Here is an 18,813-nt window from a genome sequence, read left to right as displayed (position 1 = left end):
TAATCTATCTAAACATGCACAAAAAATCTGGGCTTGATTTGGTTGTTCTAAAGGTGTGTAAAATTTTTTTTACCGTTTAAGTCCCTCGGGGTCAGATTGACCCCACATTGAAAATGAATGGGAAAGTGTAAAAAATACATTTTTTTCACTTTTTTTGTCAATTTTTTTTTTTACTAAATCCAGTATAAATCTGAAAATTTCCACATTTATATCAAGGTCTGGTCCTAGAGCATAAACACAAAGTGGAACGAACTTTCTGTCTCATACACACACGCACATACACACACACAAACACACACATGTGTGTGACTGCAACAGAGAGCATTTTTATAGAAACTGGCAAATAAAATCAACAAAACTGGCATAAATCTGAAATATTTTCATACATAAATGAAGTACTAATACTAGAGCACAAATGCAATATGGAACAAGCATGTTCACTGACACGCACACACACACAAACACAAACACAGGTGTCTGGAGCATTTTTTTGGATTTTGGCAATGAATGGGAAAATGTAAAAAATGCTTTTTTTTTCACTTTGTTTGTAAAAAAAATCAACTAAATCCAGTATAAATCTGAAAATGTCTACATTTATATCAAGATCTGGTCCTAGAGCATAAACACAAAGTGGAACGAACTTTCTGTCTCATACACACACGCACACACACGCACACAAACACACACATGTGTGACTGCAACAGAGAGCATTTTTATAGAAACTGGCAAATAAAATCAACAAAACTGGCATAAATCTAAAAAAATTCCATACATAAATGAAGGACAAATACTAGAGCACAAATGCAACATGGAACAATCATGAGAAAGAGAGAGAAAAGGGCAAATAAAAGAAAGATGAAAGGCAGCTTAACTTCTGCATAACTTCCCTATGGACCTCTAGTGGATAATGTGGTCATTGCACTCTCTTTCTCTTTAACTATAATTCCTAATGTTTTTCCACAAACCTACAGATGGCGGTATTCTATCCCTAACACATAGAGCAATGTCCAAAAACTATTTATATTTATTTAAGATCATCATTCAAGTGATTTTTTCATAAAAAAATGATTTTTAATGAGCCAATTTATGACATAGTTAAGTATTTGTGCAGTAAATAGGTAAAAAACTACCAAATACCCACAAAAACACAGCATAAATGTATAGTTGAGAAGTAAATAAAAAAAATGATATATAGTTTTCCATGTAAAAAAATTATATTTCCTTATGCAATCGCTCTGTAAAAGCTTGGGGTCTATCTGACCCCAAGGGACTCAAACGTAAACCCTACTTGAGGGGCGATTAAGGGTTAACCTGACGAAAAGATATTTATTCAATGTTATCCATATTATATTTCACCTGCAGCAGCATTGTGAACTTTTTTAATGATAAGTTTGGCCATTAACTTTTAAATGCAGCATTATATTTAAACTGCAAACACATGAGGAGAGTCTCTGCATTAAAGACCCACAAATGGCAGATCAGCGTGCTACAACATTTCTCTCTGATACGGTAGGAAATAAACTGAATGTGGAGGATTTGAACTGTGACGATGATTGACAGGGCAGTAACTAAGCGACAGAGTCCGTTATAGATGACGAAGTAGTACGTCCCAAAGCTTGCATACTCTTCTGCTACACACTCAAAAGTATGTACTTTTTCTTCACAAAAAGGGTACATACTTTTAGGCCGTAGTATAAGTAGGCGAATTGAGATGCTGCACATGTTCATGGCCGTGAAAATGTAAAGTCGATGTCCCAGCAATAACAGACCAGCATCTATACATTATTCATTCACAAACGTTGTTCAAGTTTACTGCAACAATGGAGCCGCAAACTTCACATACTTTTGAAAATCCATCATTTAGTTTATCCAGGTAAGCGCTCATTGTCACAGTTGTAAACAAGACGGCGTTATTCTTCCACCAGGGAGTTTGGCGTCATGGCATTTGTTTCTAGGCGGACCATTAAAGAACGCAACACACACGTCTCGCCGACATCCTGTAGAATTCGACCAATCAGATGACGACTTCAAAACTTCTGAAGCGTTTCCAGATAAGTGTGCCATATGCATCAGACGTTCAGCCAACGGTCCGTGGGCGTGACGTCTGAGGCTGAGACTATTAGTTACCCATATTCTTCAAAATATCTTCTTTGCATTAAAGAGAATAAAGAAACTCATATAGGATTAGAAATATTTGAGGGTGAGAAAATGATGACAGAATTTTCATTTTGAGGTGAACTATCCCTTTAAAAATGCAACACTCCTGACAGGACACTCAAAAATCAGTGCACAAATTAATGGAAAATCCAAAGATGTCTAAATTAGTATGGCTATATAGCAGTGGTGTATATATATATATATATATATATATATATATATATATATATATATACATATATATATATTTACATATATATATACATATATATATATATACATATATATATACACATAGGGCTGGGCAAATTAACGCATTAACGCGGGCGATTAATTTTTTCAGCTTAATGCATTAAAAATATTTAACGCAAATAACGCAGCGTCCGTTTTGATATCCATTTTTGCCTAGCGTTACATGATCAAGCTCCTATTCATGTAAATGCTTCCAAGCGCCACAAGACACAAGAGAATGCGCTGTATGTCAATGTCCTGTCTGTGTGGCTGCGTCTCATGTCAGCTATTTGAGGGACACTCGATACACACACACACACACACACATCCTCGACGCACAAACAGACTCGCGTCAGTCTCCTGCTCACATCGAGTTCTCTTTTGCTCTTGAACAAACAATAACAACAACACAGAGAATTTTGAGTATTCTCATATTAGGAGTCTTAAATTAGTTAAATAACGTCTTACATGAACTTAAAGAGTTGAGATGCGCGGGACAGCGTGTCAGATCCGCATCATGTTCGTCAGCAGCCGTTCTTAAAGTGACAGGAGCACTGATGATGTCTGTCATTAATGTTCATCAAAGAACAACAGGAACAGAGAAAATTTTAGCTTTAATGATGATTAATCTATATTTAATTTATTATTTATGCAGTTAAGAAAGGTGTTTGATAACTATTACATTTCTGTATATGTCTAACAGGGAAGGCCACGGATAAATATAACATTTATTATAATCGGTTTATGTAAAGATTGTTTTAAGCTCACTTAAATTAAAAGCTGTTTTTTTTTAAAGCCTAATAAAAGTTGAAATTGGGAGCTTTCAGTTATACTGTAATGTAACGTCATTAATGTTTCATAGATACATTAGTATCAGTGATTCATAAAAAGAATTAATTTGGAGAGTAACTGAAATTATTACAATATCAAAATATTAAAAACTTAAAATATTAAAAACTTGCAATTAATCGCGATTAATTATATATATATAATCACATAATATATATAATATATATATATAATATATATAACACTGATATATATATATAGAGAGAGAAAATCACTAATCGACTTGGACAATTTTGGGGGTAAAAATAAAAATTTTTCTTTTTGTTTCTTTTTTTGATAAGGATGTGATTTTTTTTTAAAAAGCTCCAATAATAAATATGACTATAACATAATAATAATTATTAGGATTATTATTATTTCTAAATAAAAATATTAAACTAAATAAGAAATATTACTAGTGATATTTTAATGTAAAAAAAATAAAAAATAATATATATATATATATATATATATATATATATATATATATATATATATATATATATATATATATATATATATATATATATATATATATATATATATATATATATATATATATATATATATATATATATATATATATATAATGTTCATTTTATACTGTCTTAGTTTTTTTTCATTTTCAAACAACCAAGCTTTTATTTTGGCGGAAAAATGCAGAAATCCTTTAATCCTTCTTATTTGTTAATAACATCAGTCAGTTTTTAAACACTTGTCATTAAGTAAGGAAAGATGGTTAGCACATGTTGTTCCCAAATGCACATTACAATAGTGATTTATTTATTTTTTTCTTCTTGTTTTTATAATAAAGCTTCCAAAAGCAGTTGTTTTCGCAGTGCTGCCATAAGCCACTTTTCCACTGCGTGGTACGACTCAGCTTGGCTCTCTTTACTTTGGCTCGGTTTGCTTTTCCATTAGTACTGCTTCAAAGTGGGTTTCTTCTTTTCAAGTTGAGTGTGACGGTCGTTTAAAATTGTGTGAACAAATGAGACTACAGTGGCTGTTGCTGACTATTTAAATCTAGCAGGTTGGTGTCTCGTTTTGCAAACCCAATGCGGTTAGTAGTGATGATTCTTTCTGACCAATCAGTGATCTGCAGTCTTTACACGTCACATTTTAGCATCGGTACGGCTCGCTTGGAACCTCAACCGAAATGGTATTAAAAAAAGTACCAGGTAGCTACTAGGTACTGTACACAGTGGAAAATCCCCCAAAAGTGAGCCGTACCAAGCCATACCAAGCCATAACAAGCCATAACATGCAGTGGAAAAGCGCCAATAGAAGATCCTTTCAGTAAAAAGTTCTTAAAATAAAAATGTTTTCAACCTATGAAAAGGATTCATGCATGTTAAAGGTTCTTCATGTAACCATAGATGCCATTAAGAACCTTTATTTTTAAGTGTTGCGTCATCAAGATCCATCATCCCTTAACAGATGTCTTGCGATAAAGGCCATGTTTCCTGCTAACGTGGCAAATCACCTTCTTTAAATCACCTTAACTCTGTCGTTCATTATATAATGATACAGAAACACCTGTTTTTACCAAGCCAGCATGTAGATCGCTCATTACTGAGTAAAACTGCTGCAGGAGCTGTCAGGTCCAAATGTGCTGAAAAAAAGCCAAAACTGTTTCCAATGGAGATGCCAGAATGTGATGCACACAAAAGTACATGAATATTGTCTTTCAATAAAATTACATTTACCACCAGCGTTCCGTCAACTGTATCGCAACGGTAATTGCAGCAGGAAAATAAAACGTTTCATAAAAATGAATCCGGTGCACTCTACTCTCATTAACTCAGAATGGTGGCGTGTTTGCCTAGATAGAAGAGAATTAACACGCATTATTGAAATTGCATATTGATATCCAGTAACAGTTTCGCCCAATGTATTGCGCAAAGTGTTGGATATTATATCTTTGATATCTTTAAACCTGGCATTGTATACTATGAATATTGTTAGCTCTTTGATAAAATGCATGTCCCTCTATTGTAAGTTTCTTTGAATGAATGCATGTAAATGTAAAAAATAATAATAATAATGACATTCCTAGAATTCCCTGTGTGACACTTTAAATTTTATGTATTTTCATTTAAATAACTATTTTTCTTATAGTTTTTTTCTAATCAGTTATGTACAATAGGGTTTTAGGTTACATCTAATGTTGTTAAATTCATGTTTATTGCATTTTTAAAGTTACTATGAAGTTGTTTAGTGTTTGTGTGAATGACACCTTCAATATATTAGTATTGTTCTCCTAAAAACTGCTTGAGATGAGCTTTGACTCATCATGTGATTCATCACCTCTGTGATTGGTGGTTGTCAGTATATATCAAAGGTACATACCAGATATTAGTATTTCAATAGGTTGGTAATTTAACATTATTTCAGTTAATGGTATATGCCGTATGCGAAGGGGTGTGAATGATCATGAATAATGATGTGAATTACACCTGACAGACAAAGGAACCCATAATGAGCTGCATAATGACCTGCATAATGAATGAGCCTCAGGAATGTGACAGAGAGATAAGCAACAGGAAAAAAAATAGATATTTCTTGTAGTTTATTTAATTTATATATTTAACAAAGGCACATTACAAAGACCTATTATATTTTAAATGATCAAAAGATTTGACTACTATTTGAATGTTTTTGAATGAAGAAAAAAAAACAGTAATATTGTGACACTGAACACAACTCAGTATTCAGTAAATACAAATAACTGAATAATTGGTAATGATGAATGTTATAAGTAAAATATTTGGAATTTAAAACAACATGATGCAATGCAATTGTGATTTCAAAGAGTGTATGGTGAATTCAGGTTGAATGGGACACTTTTTTCCCAGTCATTTCAATGGCAAACATTTTCTGAATCATTTGATTTTGTAAACTATCCGATACACATTTATGAGACATGCGTGCAATGCGTGCGCTAAGGCTATTGTGTGCTATATTTGCTTAAATATTAAATATATTAAAAAGAAGATAAAATTTATACAAAACGAAATTCACTTTAAAGAAAGGCATATTTATTTCTACAAAATAAAACTTAATGAAGTGGTCAAAATCATTTCTGACCCACTCCATGTCTTCTGATATATTGCAATTTTTTCACAATAAACATATATTAAATAAAAAAAATTAAATTAGGCTATAATATTTAATCTAATAATTACAGTAGAAGTTAAAAACACAAGCAATTCATGGGAAATCTATCCCTCAATAACTTCCAATACTAACCGAGGCAGTTAGTAATCCCCGTAATAAAGTTAAAAGCCTCCGCTGAGAGGCTAAAGTGACATTTTCTTGTGAGACTGCAAATATAAACCAAATCCTTATTTTATACATTTACTCTCTGGGAGAATTTATTCATATGCCACAGGTTTGAAACATCGAGCTCTTGGCAAGTAAATCACTCAAACTGCTTTGAATGAATTTCTCCACTCAGACGGCGCTAAAACGACCGTAAAACGTGAAAAAACCCTTTGTGTTATTTGGCGCTGAACACTCACCTCATGTTTGCCCTTCATTCTACAGATGCGGATGTCATTCTTATTGGATTCCCACGTCCTTTTCTGCAAAATGACAAAGGAATGAAATCATCACCCATATCCACGGGAGGGTAAGCGAAGTGTTCATATATGCAATTATGTGTGTGTAAGAGACAGAGAGCAGGGCTCACCTTGCTGTAGAACATTTCATCTCCAGATACATGGTCCAGTTCCACTCGATAAAGGTCATCTCTGCACCAACACACACACACAAAGTATACACGGACCATCAGTAACAATGAAACTTATAGAGATTAGACTACAGTACACACAAAAAAATAAATATTGCCGCTGTCGGGCGGAAAGCTTGTATTTCCATTTTTTTTCTTTTTTCATAAATCATTACTATTGTTCACCTACATCTGCCTGTGGGTTTTGCAAATATTTAGGTTCATTCACGTCATGTAGTAATTACCGCAATTACGCGATTTTAAAGCGTTCACATCCGCGTAATTACAGCTTGTAATATGGGAAAATTATTTGAGAGCTCCTACTTTGTACCACCTGACTACTGCAGGTTCATTTAGGCGTTGATAGTGGTGCCATAGAAACACATAATTCCCAGTCCTAGGACGTGAACAGTTCCGAACATAACATCACGTGTTGTCATCTTGAGACTACTTTAATTACGACATGGCGTGAATGGAGCATTCAACCAATGAAAAGTATTCAAAAGAGCTTGTGACTAAACCTCATAGCTCCATTGGATCCTCAAACTGTCAGTCAAACCTATATCCAAACTTCTCTGAAATTCACTTGTCAAAAACCTTGTAACTCCATTTGAGCTTGATTTTGGTACAATGTTAATAATGTTAAAATGAAACATGCACGTGTCTGACCCAAACGGCAACCTCCCGCAGTTTCTCTTGAAGCCAATACGGAAGTGACTTAAACTGCAATTCATTGACTGGCCGCTAGGGACAGGCTCCAGAGAGCAGAATCTCATTGAGCCCCATGTTAAAATGCCCAACTTTACAGCAGAATAAAACATGTTTAAAGCCTGGTACAAATTGTGGTTTTGGTCTATACGGCTAATTTTGCCCTTCATGACAACTGTGAGGGGGGGGAATTTTTTTACAACTCATTCGTTTACATTATATAAAGCCTTAAAGTTCTGCATAATTAAGGGAGTGGCCACTTTGAGTGACAGGTGGATAGCCGTTTGTCTGCTGTCTGTTAGTCATCCCGTCACCTCAGCTCCGCCCACGTCCCGCCTCTTTGCCCATTTTCTATTATCCGGGAATGACGCGCGATGATACGCTGCCAAGATGGCAACGGCCAGCTCGACCCTACTTTACGCTTCAAAACTGCTCTTCAGAATCCTATGGGTGACGTCACGGACACTATGTCCATATTTTTTTACAGTATGGTCTGACCATAAATAAAGCCACAATATCAAGTTTGACAGTGCGGTGTTTGATTATTTAAAAAATACAGAGTTTTTTCCATTTCCTGAAAAGTGGCGTTTTTGGAGATGCAAGGTTTCCTTCCGACAGTGATGGTTTATAAATAAAAAAGTATATATTAGAAGCAAATTTCTGTAACAATCAGAGTTGTTTTCAGTGAATATATCTTCTTCTTAAATATAGCCTGCTTACTCCTACTTTTTTCATTAATCTAACAAACATATATGAGGTTTACGCTTAAAAAGAGAGGGAAAAAATTACTAATTGGATGAACTGAAGACATATCTTAAAACAACCCTTAATATTTGGTAGTAAACTTACCAATGCAACTGTCATGGCACAGAGTTATTGTTGACTAAAACTATAACTATTAATGAAGTTGAAATGAAATAAAATATACATATTGGATGAAAAGGTTAACTTAAATAAAAAATAGTTTAAAAAGTACTAAAGCTAAACAAGATTTAAAAAGCACATAAAATTGCTACTACATTTATATATAAGATCATATTTTTAAATATTCATAAAAACTAAATAGTATTTAAATAATATTAAAATAACAATACCTTCTGATACAATAACCAATTCCTGATTTGAATATTTTCCCACTGCCAGTGAAGTACATAGAGTAGTGCATATTACAGGTATGCAAATCAAATTGTAGCTTAAATCATGTGACTAAGCGAGACGAGACAGAAGATATATTTTAGCACCTAATACACTGGAGCACTAAAGGGTTTTGATCAAACAAATCCATCAACCTGTCTATGAGAGAGTCTAAATTTGAATTCTCGGCTCTAGAGATGTCAGCCTCAGAGTTTTATGGTGAAAGTAACTGGTTTATCAGAGTTTCCACTTTTCCAGAATGTGTAAGAGAGTTTATAAGAGAGCTCAGAAACTCAAGATAGACTATATCTGTTCTCTAGCTTCAGAGAGCGAGCGAGCGTTTAAGCTGCTTGACCGTGTAATGGTTAAAGGTCAGCGAACAGGGGTTTAACTTTCAACCAGCGCCTAACCAGGACCACATGCAAACCCCCTTGAGAGTCTAAATCCTCCCAGCTCGGACTTTGAAGGCCTTTGCATGTGGCGGATTTCAAAGATGTAACCAAATGTAACACCAGTCAAACTGGACACAGATTTCCACATGCACACTTTGGCAGTGTGTGAAGAACATGCTGCTGTATTGGCTGATTGTGTTGAGCTATTAGGACATGGGTGTTCGTGTCAGAGCTTTAAAACGGTAATGACATTTTCTCATTGTGTAGCTTGTCATTTCCGATTAAGACCAATTAGGTACCGAGACGGTTTAGTGAAACAGAAAGGCTTTAATAAACGGGAGGATATTATATTCATGTCATATTAATTGAAGTAAAACCAAATACGGTGATGTTACTGAGTGAATGAATCTTGAATGAGTGCATGAATACCACAGAGACTCATTTACACTTTTTCCTTAGTACAGTATTGTTCTTGCAAGATGTGCAACATGCAAAATGATTCTAAAAATTATTTCTAATTTGAAATGTGTATGTCAAGTCATTGGACTTTACCTGGCTCCAATGTAGAGTGTGCGATTGACTTTCAGCACGGTCTGGATGTACAGCGGCTCCTGACGGGTGTAAGAGCGATGAGCTCGGCCCACAAACACTGGATATCGCCTCACCACTTACAGATAAAGAAACAGAGAGAATTCAGAAGGGGGAAACGGGGATGTCAAAATGTGGAAAAATGATTAGTGGAGATGGAAAAGAGATACATTCGGGGCACCCAAACAAAAGAGACAAAAGATGAAGTATAGATGGATGAAACAGACACTAAACCACAGGCAGGAATGCGTCCATCACTTTCCCAGAAGAGTTAGAGATAGAAGACCTCTGAGACAGGAATAAAGGACAAAAACATACATCATTGTGTCTTCTCCATGCAGAGTCCAACTACAAGACACCTTAAAGGGAAAGTTCACCCAAAAATAACAGTTATGTCATTATTTACTCGCCCTCTTGTCAGTCCAAACCTTTCTTTCTTACATGATATACTGGCCGCTCTGACTATATGCAATTAGATTAAATAGGGAGTCACCATAAAAGCATCATAAGATACAACTTGTTAAATCTTCGGAAGTCATGTGATGGCTTTTATGTCATTGAATCAGTGAGTTGAACTGAATCAGTTCATGAATTAATTATTCAGGCTAGTTTTTGAACTGATTCATTGTAAAAAAAACAACAAAAAACCAAACAAAAAAAACTAATGACTAAAATGAAAGATTTGTTCACATTATGAATGCATCATATATTACATACTATCATATATATATATATATATATATATATATATATATATATATATATATATATATATATATATATATATATATATATATATATATATATATATATATATATATATATATATATATATATATATATATATATATATATATATATAATATATATATTGTGCCAAACTCTTAGGCACGTTAGTATTTCACACACATAAAAAAAAAGGTTTTAAGGCAGTTATATCTTTTGCTGTAGTGTTTCAGTAGGAAATATCAGTTTACATATTTCCAAATATTCCTTTTGCTATTAATTTTAATAATCCAGTGAGATTTTTGTATGGACAAGGAGCACAAGGAATCTGCCGGTATGATCCACACAGACATCTGATCTCAACATCATGGAGTCCATCTGGGATTACATGACAAGAAAAAACTGATACAGACTAAATCCAGAAGAACTGTGGCAACGTCTCCAAGACACTTGAAGAAACCTAGTATATATCCATCCATCCATCCATCCATCCATCCATCCATCATCTTCCGCTTATCCGGGGCCGGGTCGCGGGGGCAACAGTCTAAGCAGAGACGCCCAGACTTCCCTCTCCCTAGACACTTCCTCCAGCTCTACCGGGGGAACAAAGAGGCGTTCCCAGACCAGCCGGGAGAAATAACCCTCCAGCGTGTCCTAGGTCTTCCAGGCATCCAGGAGGCATCCAAAATAGAATCCCGTGCCACCTCAGCTGGCTCCTCTCGATGTGGAGGAGCAACGGCTCTACACTGAGCTCCTCCCGAGTGACCGAGCTTCTCACCCTATCGGGAGCGCCCAGCCACCCTGCGGAGAAAGCTCATTTCGGCCGCCTGTATTCGGGATCTTGTCCTTTCGGTCATGACCCACAACTCATGAGCATAGGTGAGAGTAGGAACGTAGATCGACCGGTAAATCGAGAGCTTCGCCTCACAGCTCAGCTCCTTCTTCACCACGACAGACCGGTACATCGACCGCATTACTGCAGAAGCTGCACCGATCCGTCTGTCAATCTCCTGTTCCATCCTTTCCTCACTCGTGAACAAGACCCCGAGATACTTGAACTCCTCCACTTGAGGCAGGAACTCTCCACCAACCTGAAGTGGGCAAGCCACCCTTTTCCAACTGAGAAATATATATACACACACATACTTTTGCAATTTTAGGACTGGACACCCCAGTCATCACAACCAGGATATCTATGAAAAATTCACATGTGACCTCTGTCTATACTTGTATAGCACCAAAACTATTAAAAAATAAAATATACAAATATACAAATATTACATGAAAAACATTTAAAAGCTAAACATTTTAAATGCTGCCTTGGCAACTAAATGAAATAAAATAAGATGAAGTTGAAGTACTAAAATGACTAAAACTAAGGGGCCATTCACAACACCATTTTTTTAACTTTTCAAGTGTTTTGGCCTTTCATTTACACAACAACAACATTTTGGGGGTCTGAAAACGCAAACTTTTGGAAACAGTTTTCAAAGAGCAATTTTTTGAAAACAATACGGTTATCGAAAATTATTGTGATTTTAACAGCAAAAGACTGTAAGAATGCTACGGTGAAAAACAGTTAATTGGTTAACAGAAAGTTTCCACACTATATACGGTGAATAACTTTAATAGATCTAACCTTACATTTAGTGTAATTTTACAGTAAAATACCGTTAAATTGACAGTTTTCGGAAGTGAAAAATAAGTAGTGTAAATGGACATTCGCAGAATTCCCTGCGTGACATTTCACATTTGATGTATTTTCGTGCGAATAACTGTTTCTTCTTAGTTTTTTTTTTTTTTTTTCTAAACAGTTATGTGCATTAGGGTTTTATGTTACATCTAACGTTGTTAAATTAGTGTTTATTGCATTTTTAAAATAGTGTGTGAATGACACTGTGCACCTTCTATATATTAGTATTGTCCTCCTAAAAACTGCTTGTGATGAGCTTTGATTCATCAAGTGACTCTCATCACCACTGTGATTGGTACATAACAGATATTAGTATTTCAACAGGTTGGTAATTTAATATTATTTCAGTTAATAAAACATATTTTTTTACTATACATTTTACAGAATTTTTTTTTACAGTGTACATGTAATTATTACAATATAAACCTTTAAATTATACAGTTTTGAACTGTAAAATAGTAAACTAAGTGCTGTCCCGTAAGGCATAAATGTTGCTACCGTATTTTTTACAGTAAAGTTCTGGCAACCCCAGCTGCCGTTTTTTTACCGTACATTTTACGTAAAAAATTTTTTACAGTGTACAAAAATGCACATTTGTGAAAACGGTGACGTCATGTGTGTGCTATTACGTGTTCAGTCTATAGGTTTCTTTACAAAGTAACAGTGCCAACTACTGGCCAGGCAGCATAATACAGCGTTTTTAGTCATATTCACGTATCTGTGTGAATGGGGATTATTTTGACAATGCTGTCGCCTGTACGTGAAAAATGCAAAGGAAAAACCTTTCCGTTTTTAGTACATCGCTGTCATGTAAACATACCCTAAAACTGAAATAAAAATAAATTATAGATAAAAAATATATCTAAAATTACAAAAGCACACAAAATGACTAAACATTAACCTAAAATTTAAACTGAAAATATAAAAATAAAAGCTAATTTAAAATATTACTAAAATATTACATCAATTATAAAAAAAATAACACTGATGCACACACAGTAAGCGCTAATCCTAGATGGCTAATACAACTTGCCCCGACAATCAGTTAAGGACTCCTGGGCCAATGTCCTGTCACGTAATTAATATTCATGAGCAAAGCTGATAAGTTTTATATTGTGTCCCCCAAAAGGCTCCTGCATAAAACGCTGTTGAAAAGAGTCGCTAGCAGTTCAGAGTGTGTTCACACATTTCAGATAAGGAAAATTGCTTTCCAAATGCTGTGGAAAGAGGTTAAACACAATTAGAAAACAGATTACCACTGAAAAAAACAAACAGGAATGGGTCCTCTAACCACAGTGAGACGGATCTGCATTCTGTGTCTGAGCCTGAGGACACCCACATATTTACTGAACTCTAATAATATTCTGTACAGTTTCTGCTGTTAATTAATTCCACTGTAATACGAAGAGAAGGATAGAGATACTGTTGTCGTTGCTGGCTTGTTTTGCCTTTAGTTGTTTGGACACATTTCACATGGGTTTCAATGTTTTTTGTGCTTTGGTATGAGCAATTAAATGTGGAAAACCCTTAAAAAGGTCACCTTATTTCACTTTGATTTACACACACACACGTTTGTTTTTCTATCTTTACTGACTTCTGTTGCTTTTATACTGAGCTAATTATATTTTCTGTTATTTACCTCTAAATCTACTCCTCACATAAAACATTTCGCTTTTTTTATTTTCTCATTAAGACATTATTTATTATGTTTACAAAGCCGTTTTCCTTGCAGAAAGCAAATATTGGCAGGACCCTTTTAATGTAGGTGAATTCAGGTTTAACTATCCTTGTGGAGACATAACCTGACCCTCATACACACATATACACATTGTGCTGTATGACCTTTAACCCCTGGTCTCTACTGCATCATTAGAGAGGCATGAGTGGCTGTTCATCACTATCACTGATTCTGATTTGTGGATCTATAGGGAATAAAACCCCTCGTATACTCGAACACGCATCCACAGTTTGTGTCTCGTTTTTCCAGCACCATTATTTTGAAAGGCTTTTAAAAAGATCACAGCCATATGGTGTATTTCATCCATCCATGAACACTAACGTGCTAAACTATTTACAAACAGCGCGACATGTCCACATCATATGTCAACCATATGTACTTTTAAAAGAGCAGTCTGGAAGTGGCTTCACAAAAGTGGTAGTGCAGCATGCTGTATAAAAGCTTTAACGTAGCCAAAAAAACAACAACAAAAAAGCAGATTTGACCACATTTAAGGGTGGAGTGTGAATTATACTATAATGTTTAGGGGGTTAACTTTAAGTTAACAGAATTCCTAAAGGTAATTTTCATGCTGCAACCTGTTCTCACTGCATCTCATGCACTCTAAATGGTCTCAGTTAGTCAAACATCAAAATCTTAATGATTATTTTAAAATGACACAGGCCAACTTTGTATATGTAAACCTATTTTGTGCCCACATAACTTCTGTATGCATTTAAAACTAGTATATGCAGAGTACATTTTAAAGGTTTAGTTCAACCAAAAATGGAAAAAAAAGTTATTGTCCAAACCCGCAAGATTTTCTTTAATATTCGAAACACAAACGAAGATCTTTTTAATGAAATCTGAGAGATTTCTGTCCCTCCATTGACAGTTATGCAACTACCACTTTGATGCTTCAAAAAGTTCATAAATTTTTTTTTCAAAACGAATTAAAATGAATTGAGCGGTTTAGTCCAAATTTTCTGAGGAGACATGATCGTTTAATAAGATGAACAGATTTGTTAAGGCTGAATTTAAGCTTTTATTCACATATAAATATTGATCAACGAACATAAACAGAAGCTCAACCGAAACTTGACGTGCGAGAACAAACCTCATTGGTTCTTGAGGAAGCTCAAACGTGCTGCGTAACACAAGAACGAACCTCATTGGTTCTTGAGGAAGCTCAAACATGCTGTGTAACACGAGAATGAACCTCATTGGTTCTTGAGGAAACTCAAAGTGCTGTTTAACACGAGAATGAACCGCATTGGTTCTTGAGGAAACTCAAACGTGCTGTTTAACACGAGAAGGAACCTCATTGGTTCTAGCTGAAGCTCAAACGTGCTGTGTAACACGAGAATGACCCTCATTGGTTCTTACTGAAGCTCAAACGTGCTGTGTAACACGAGAATGAACCTCATTGGTTATTGCGGAAGCTCAAACGTGCTGCGTAACACGAGAATGAACCTCATTGGTTATAGCGGAAGCTCAAACGTGCTGCGTAACACGACAATGAACCTCGTTGGTTCTTGAGGAAGCTCAAATGTGCTGCGTAACACGAGAATGAACCTCATTGGTTCTTGCTGAAGCTCAAACGTGCTGTGTACACGAGAATGAACCTCATTGGTTCTTGAGGAAGCTCAACGTGCTGCGTAACACAAGAATGAACCTCATTGGTTCTTGCTGAAGCTCAAACATGCTGCGTAACAAGAGAATGAACCTCATTGGTTCTTGAGGAAGCTCAACGTGCTGCGTAACACAAGAATGAACCTCATTGGTTTTTGCTAAAGCTCAAACGTGCTGCGTAACAAGAGAATGAACCTCATTGGTTCTTGAGGAAGCTCAACGTGCTGCGTAACACAAGAATGAACCTCATTGGTTCTTACTGAAGCTCAAACGTGCTGCGTAACACGAGACTGAACCTTATTGGTTCTTGAGGAAGCTCAACGTGCTGTTTAACACGAGAATGAACCTCATTGGTTCTTGCTGAAGTTAAACATGCTGCGTAACAAGAGAATGAACCTCATTGGTTTTTGCTAAAGTTCAAACGTGCTGCGTAACAAGAGAATGAACCTCATTGGTTCTTGAGGAAGCTCAACATGCTGCGTAACACGAGAATGAACCTCATTGGTTCTTGCTGAAGCTCAAACGTGCTGCGTAACACGAGAATGAACCTCATTGGTTCTTGCAGAAGCTCAAACGTCCTGCGTAACACGAGAATGAACCTCATTGGTTCTTGCTGAAGCTCAAACGTGCTGCGTAACACGAGAATGAACCTCATTGGTTCTGGCTGAAGCTCAAACATGCTGTGTAACACGAGAATGAACCTCATTGGTTTTTGCTAAAGTTCAAACGTGCTGCGTAACACGAGAATGAACCTCATTGGTTCTTGCAGAAGCTCAAACGTGCTGCGTAACACGAGAATAAACCTCAATGGTTCTTGCTGAAGCTCAAACGTGCTGTGTAACACGAGACTGAACCTCATTGGTTCTTGAGGAAGCTCAAACGTGCTGCGTAACACGAGAATAAACCTCATTGGTTCTTGCTGAAGCTCAACGTGCTGTGTAACACGAGAATAAACCTCATTGGTTCTTGCTGAAGCTCAACGTGCTGCGTAACACGAGAATAAACCTCATTGGTTCTTGCTGAAGCTCAACGTGCTGCGTAACACGAGAATAAACCTCATTGGTTCTTGCTGAAGCTCAATGTGCTGTTTAACACAAGAATGAACCTCATTGGTTCTTGCTGAAGCTCAAACGTGCTGTGAGAATTAACATACTTTGAACATACTTTCTTGAAGATGAACATTTTTTGGGTGAACCCTCCCTTCACCAGGGAGGATCAAATAAGCTCAATGAGTTTGTCCAAAGTCCTGTTAAGAGAAAGTCAGGTTTAGTTAGCGGCCAATTTATCTCCTACTCTCATTATATTTTAGCTTTTATACTTGAAAGACTAAAATCTCAAAAATAAATAAATCAATAAAAATTGCTATTTACTGTATCAAAATAATAGCAGTGGTATCATATATTTGGCTTCACTGAATTATTATTATTTTTTTAAATGTTGTTTAGGCAGCTTACTGAAATAAAAATGAAATAAAAGTTTGAGTAGATATACTACAATTACTAAAACAAAAAAATCTATAAAATATAAGCTAATTAGAAATATCAAAAATAACAATAACTAAATTACTAAAACTAAAGATATAAAAATAAAAGTATTAATAAAAACTATAATAGTATATATATAATTCATAAATAATACTGACGGACAGCCGATTTGGTAACTCCTATGGTAGTTATTTTATAGCTCTCCACAAAAAAGAAAGAAAGAAGGATTTTATGGAATTAAAATAACAGCAATGGTATCATATATTTAGCGTCTTTAGCTTAAACCAGTTATCATTTCCAAATCATTATCATTTTACCTTAACCGTGGTAAAATCATTGTAATCTGGCACAGAAATCTTTTCTTATGATGTTTATAATCATAGAACTTGGCACAATAATTTGGAATCCAACTGATGTGCATGTTTTTGGAAGGCAAAATCTCAAAGCTAATTTATGAGCTAAATGCTGATTGTGCTGTTATGCTCTAAATGAGCGTGCTTTAAAGAACATAAATGTGACGAGTATGTCCAGCTGAAAACTAACCTGCTGATGTTGCTTAACATGGTACAGTGTAATTGGGGAGGGGGTGTGTGTGCTTACCCTCAGCAGGGGCGGAGATTAAAGGGCCAGGTTCCTCTGGAAACGAGCAGGCAGCCAATTGGAGGACAGCAAAAATCCGTAAGAAGCAGGGGGTCAGGGTCGCCATGGCAGCGACACACCAGAGCTCTGTAGGCAGGAGAAGAGAAATTATGAAGAAAATGAAGTTATAAAAATGATGAAAAGAACACACCACAATGCTATAGTGAGTTGCTGTTCACTATCTACTTGCACCCTTCTAGCGCACCATCAGACACGATACCTCATAAATGACTGATTTGTATGAAATATTACACAATAATGAAAGCATTAGAGACTTGATTAAGACTCACAGTTGATTCCACTATAGTCTAATAATAAAAATAATAAGCTCATTTGAATGAGTTATGATTGAATACGTGTGTTTCATGGAGCGGTGGGATCATTTCAGCAAAATTAAAACATTAAGATCAACTCTGTTCTTTACATGAAGATTTCATCTGAATTCAGAAGACTTGGAATGCAACATGAGTACTGTTTTTGGTCACTTTTTGCAATAAATACCTGTGACTGTACTTTTATTTGCCTGTTACGTGTTTTATATTGTTGAGAAGTTGGTAGGTTTAGGGTAGGAGTTGGGTTAGTTGCTCCAAAATATAAAAGTAGCCTATAAATACAAAAAAAAAAAATCATGTCTGCTTTTACAAATGCAAAGAATTAAATGCGTCTTGATCATTGGGCAAACAACTGAAATCAATGGAGTACCTGCGCATCGCTATATTGAGACACCTAGGGATCCCACTTCATTGTGACACGGAAGGCACTTGACCATGCTTAAGATTTTGATGCCTTGGGAGTGAGAATGGGTTATTATATTCTATACTTTAATGAATTCTATTGAGAAACCATGGTGAATAAAGATTGAGAGTCAATGTTCAGAAATGCTTAAGGCTACACTGTGTAACTTTTTTAGTTTATTCTTAGCTAAAAACATTCAAAAATATATGTGCTCATTAATGTATATTTACTTCTTTCAAGTAATAAAGTATTCTCGTAAGTTTATAATATGCCATTGAAAATACATACGGGTAATGTATTGGTAATGGTTCGAATGCGGGTCGCCATGTTGCCCCTCCATCTTGAAAGTACATAAGCCAAAGAGGGACATATCCATAAATTCAAGCTTCGCCTTTCGCGTTTTAACACTCGATGGCACC

General features: G+C 35.6%; 1 protein-coding gene across 1 annotated transcript in view; it reads right to left on the bottom strand.

Moving 5' to 3' along the window:
* The window catches only part of sema6ba (sema domain, transmembrane domain (TM), and cytoplasmic domain, (semaphorin) 6Ba), a gene marked incomplete at both ends in the record, with an annotated part of 92,038 nt that extends 74,312 nt beyond the window's left edge, over positions 1-17,726 (bottom strand). Inside the window, 4 exons of the mRNA XM_079820578.1 lie at positions 6,738-6,800; positions 6,908-6,968; positions 9,733-9,847; positions 17,621-17,726. Of these exons, the coding sequence (XP_079676704.1) occupies positions 6,738-6,800; positions 6,908-6,968; positions 9,733-9,847; positions 17,621-17,726 (345 nt within the window). The remainder of the gene's footprint in view (positions 1-6,737; positions 6,801-6,907; positions 6,969-9,732; positions 9,848-17,620) is intronic.
* Positions 17,727-18,813: the final 1,087 nt, after the last annotated feature.

The sequence above is a fragment of the Gobio gobio genome (assembly GCF_949357685.1).
Source record: "Gobio gobio genome assembly, chromosome: 6".
Lineage (NCBI taxonomy): Eukaryota > Metazoa > Chordata > Actinopteri > Cypriniformes > Gobionidae > Gobio > Gobio gobio.
Note: the sequence above shows the minus strand (reverse complement) of the source record. Positions and strands in the feature narration are given on the sequence as shown.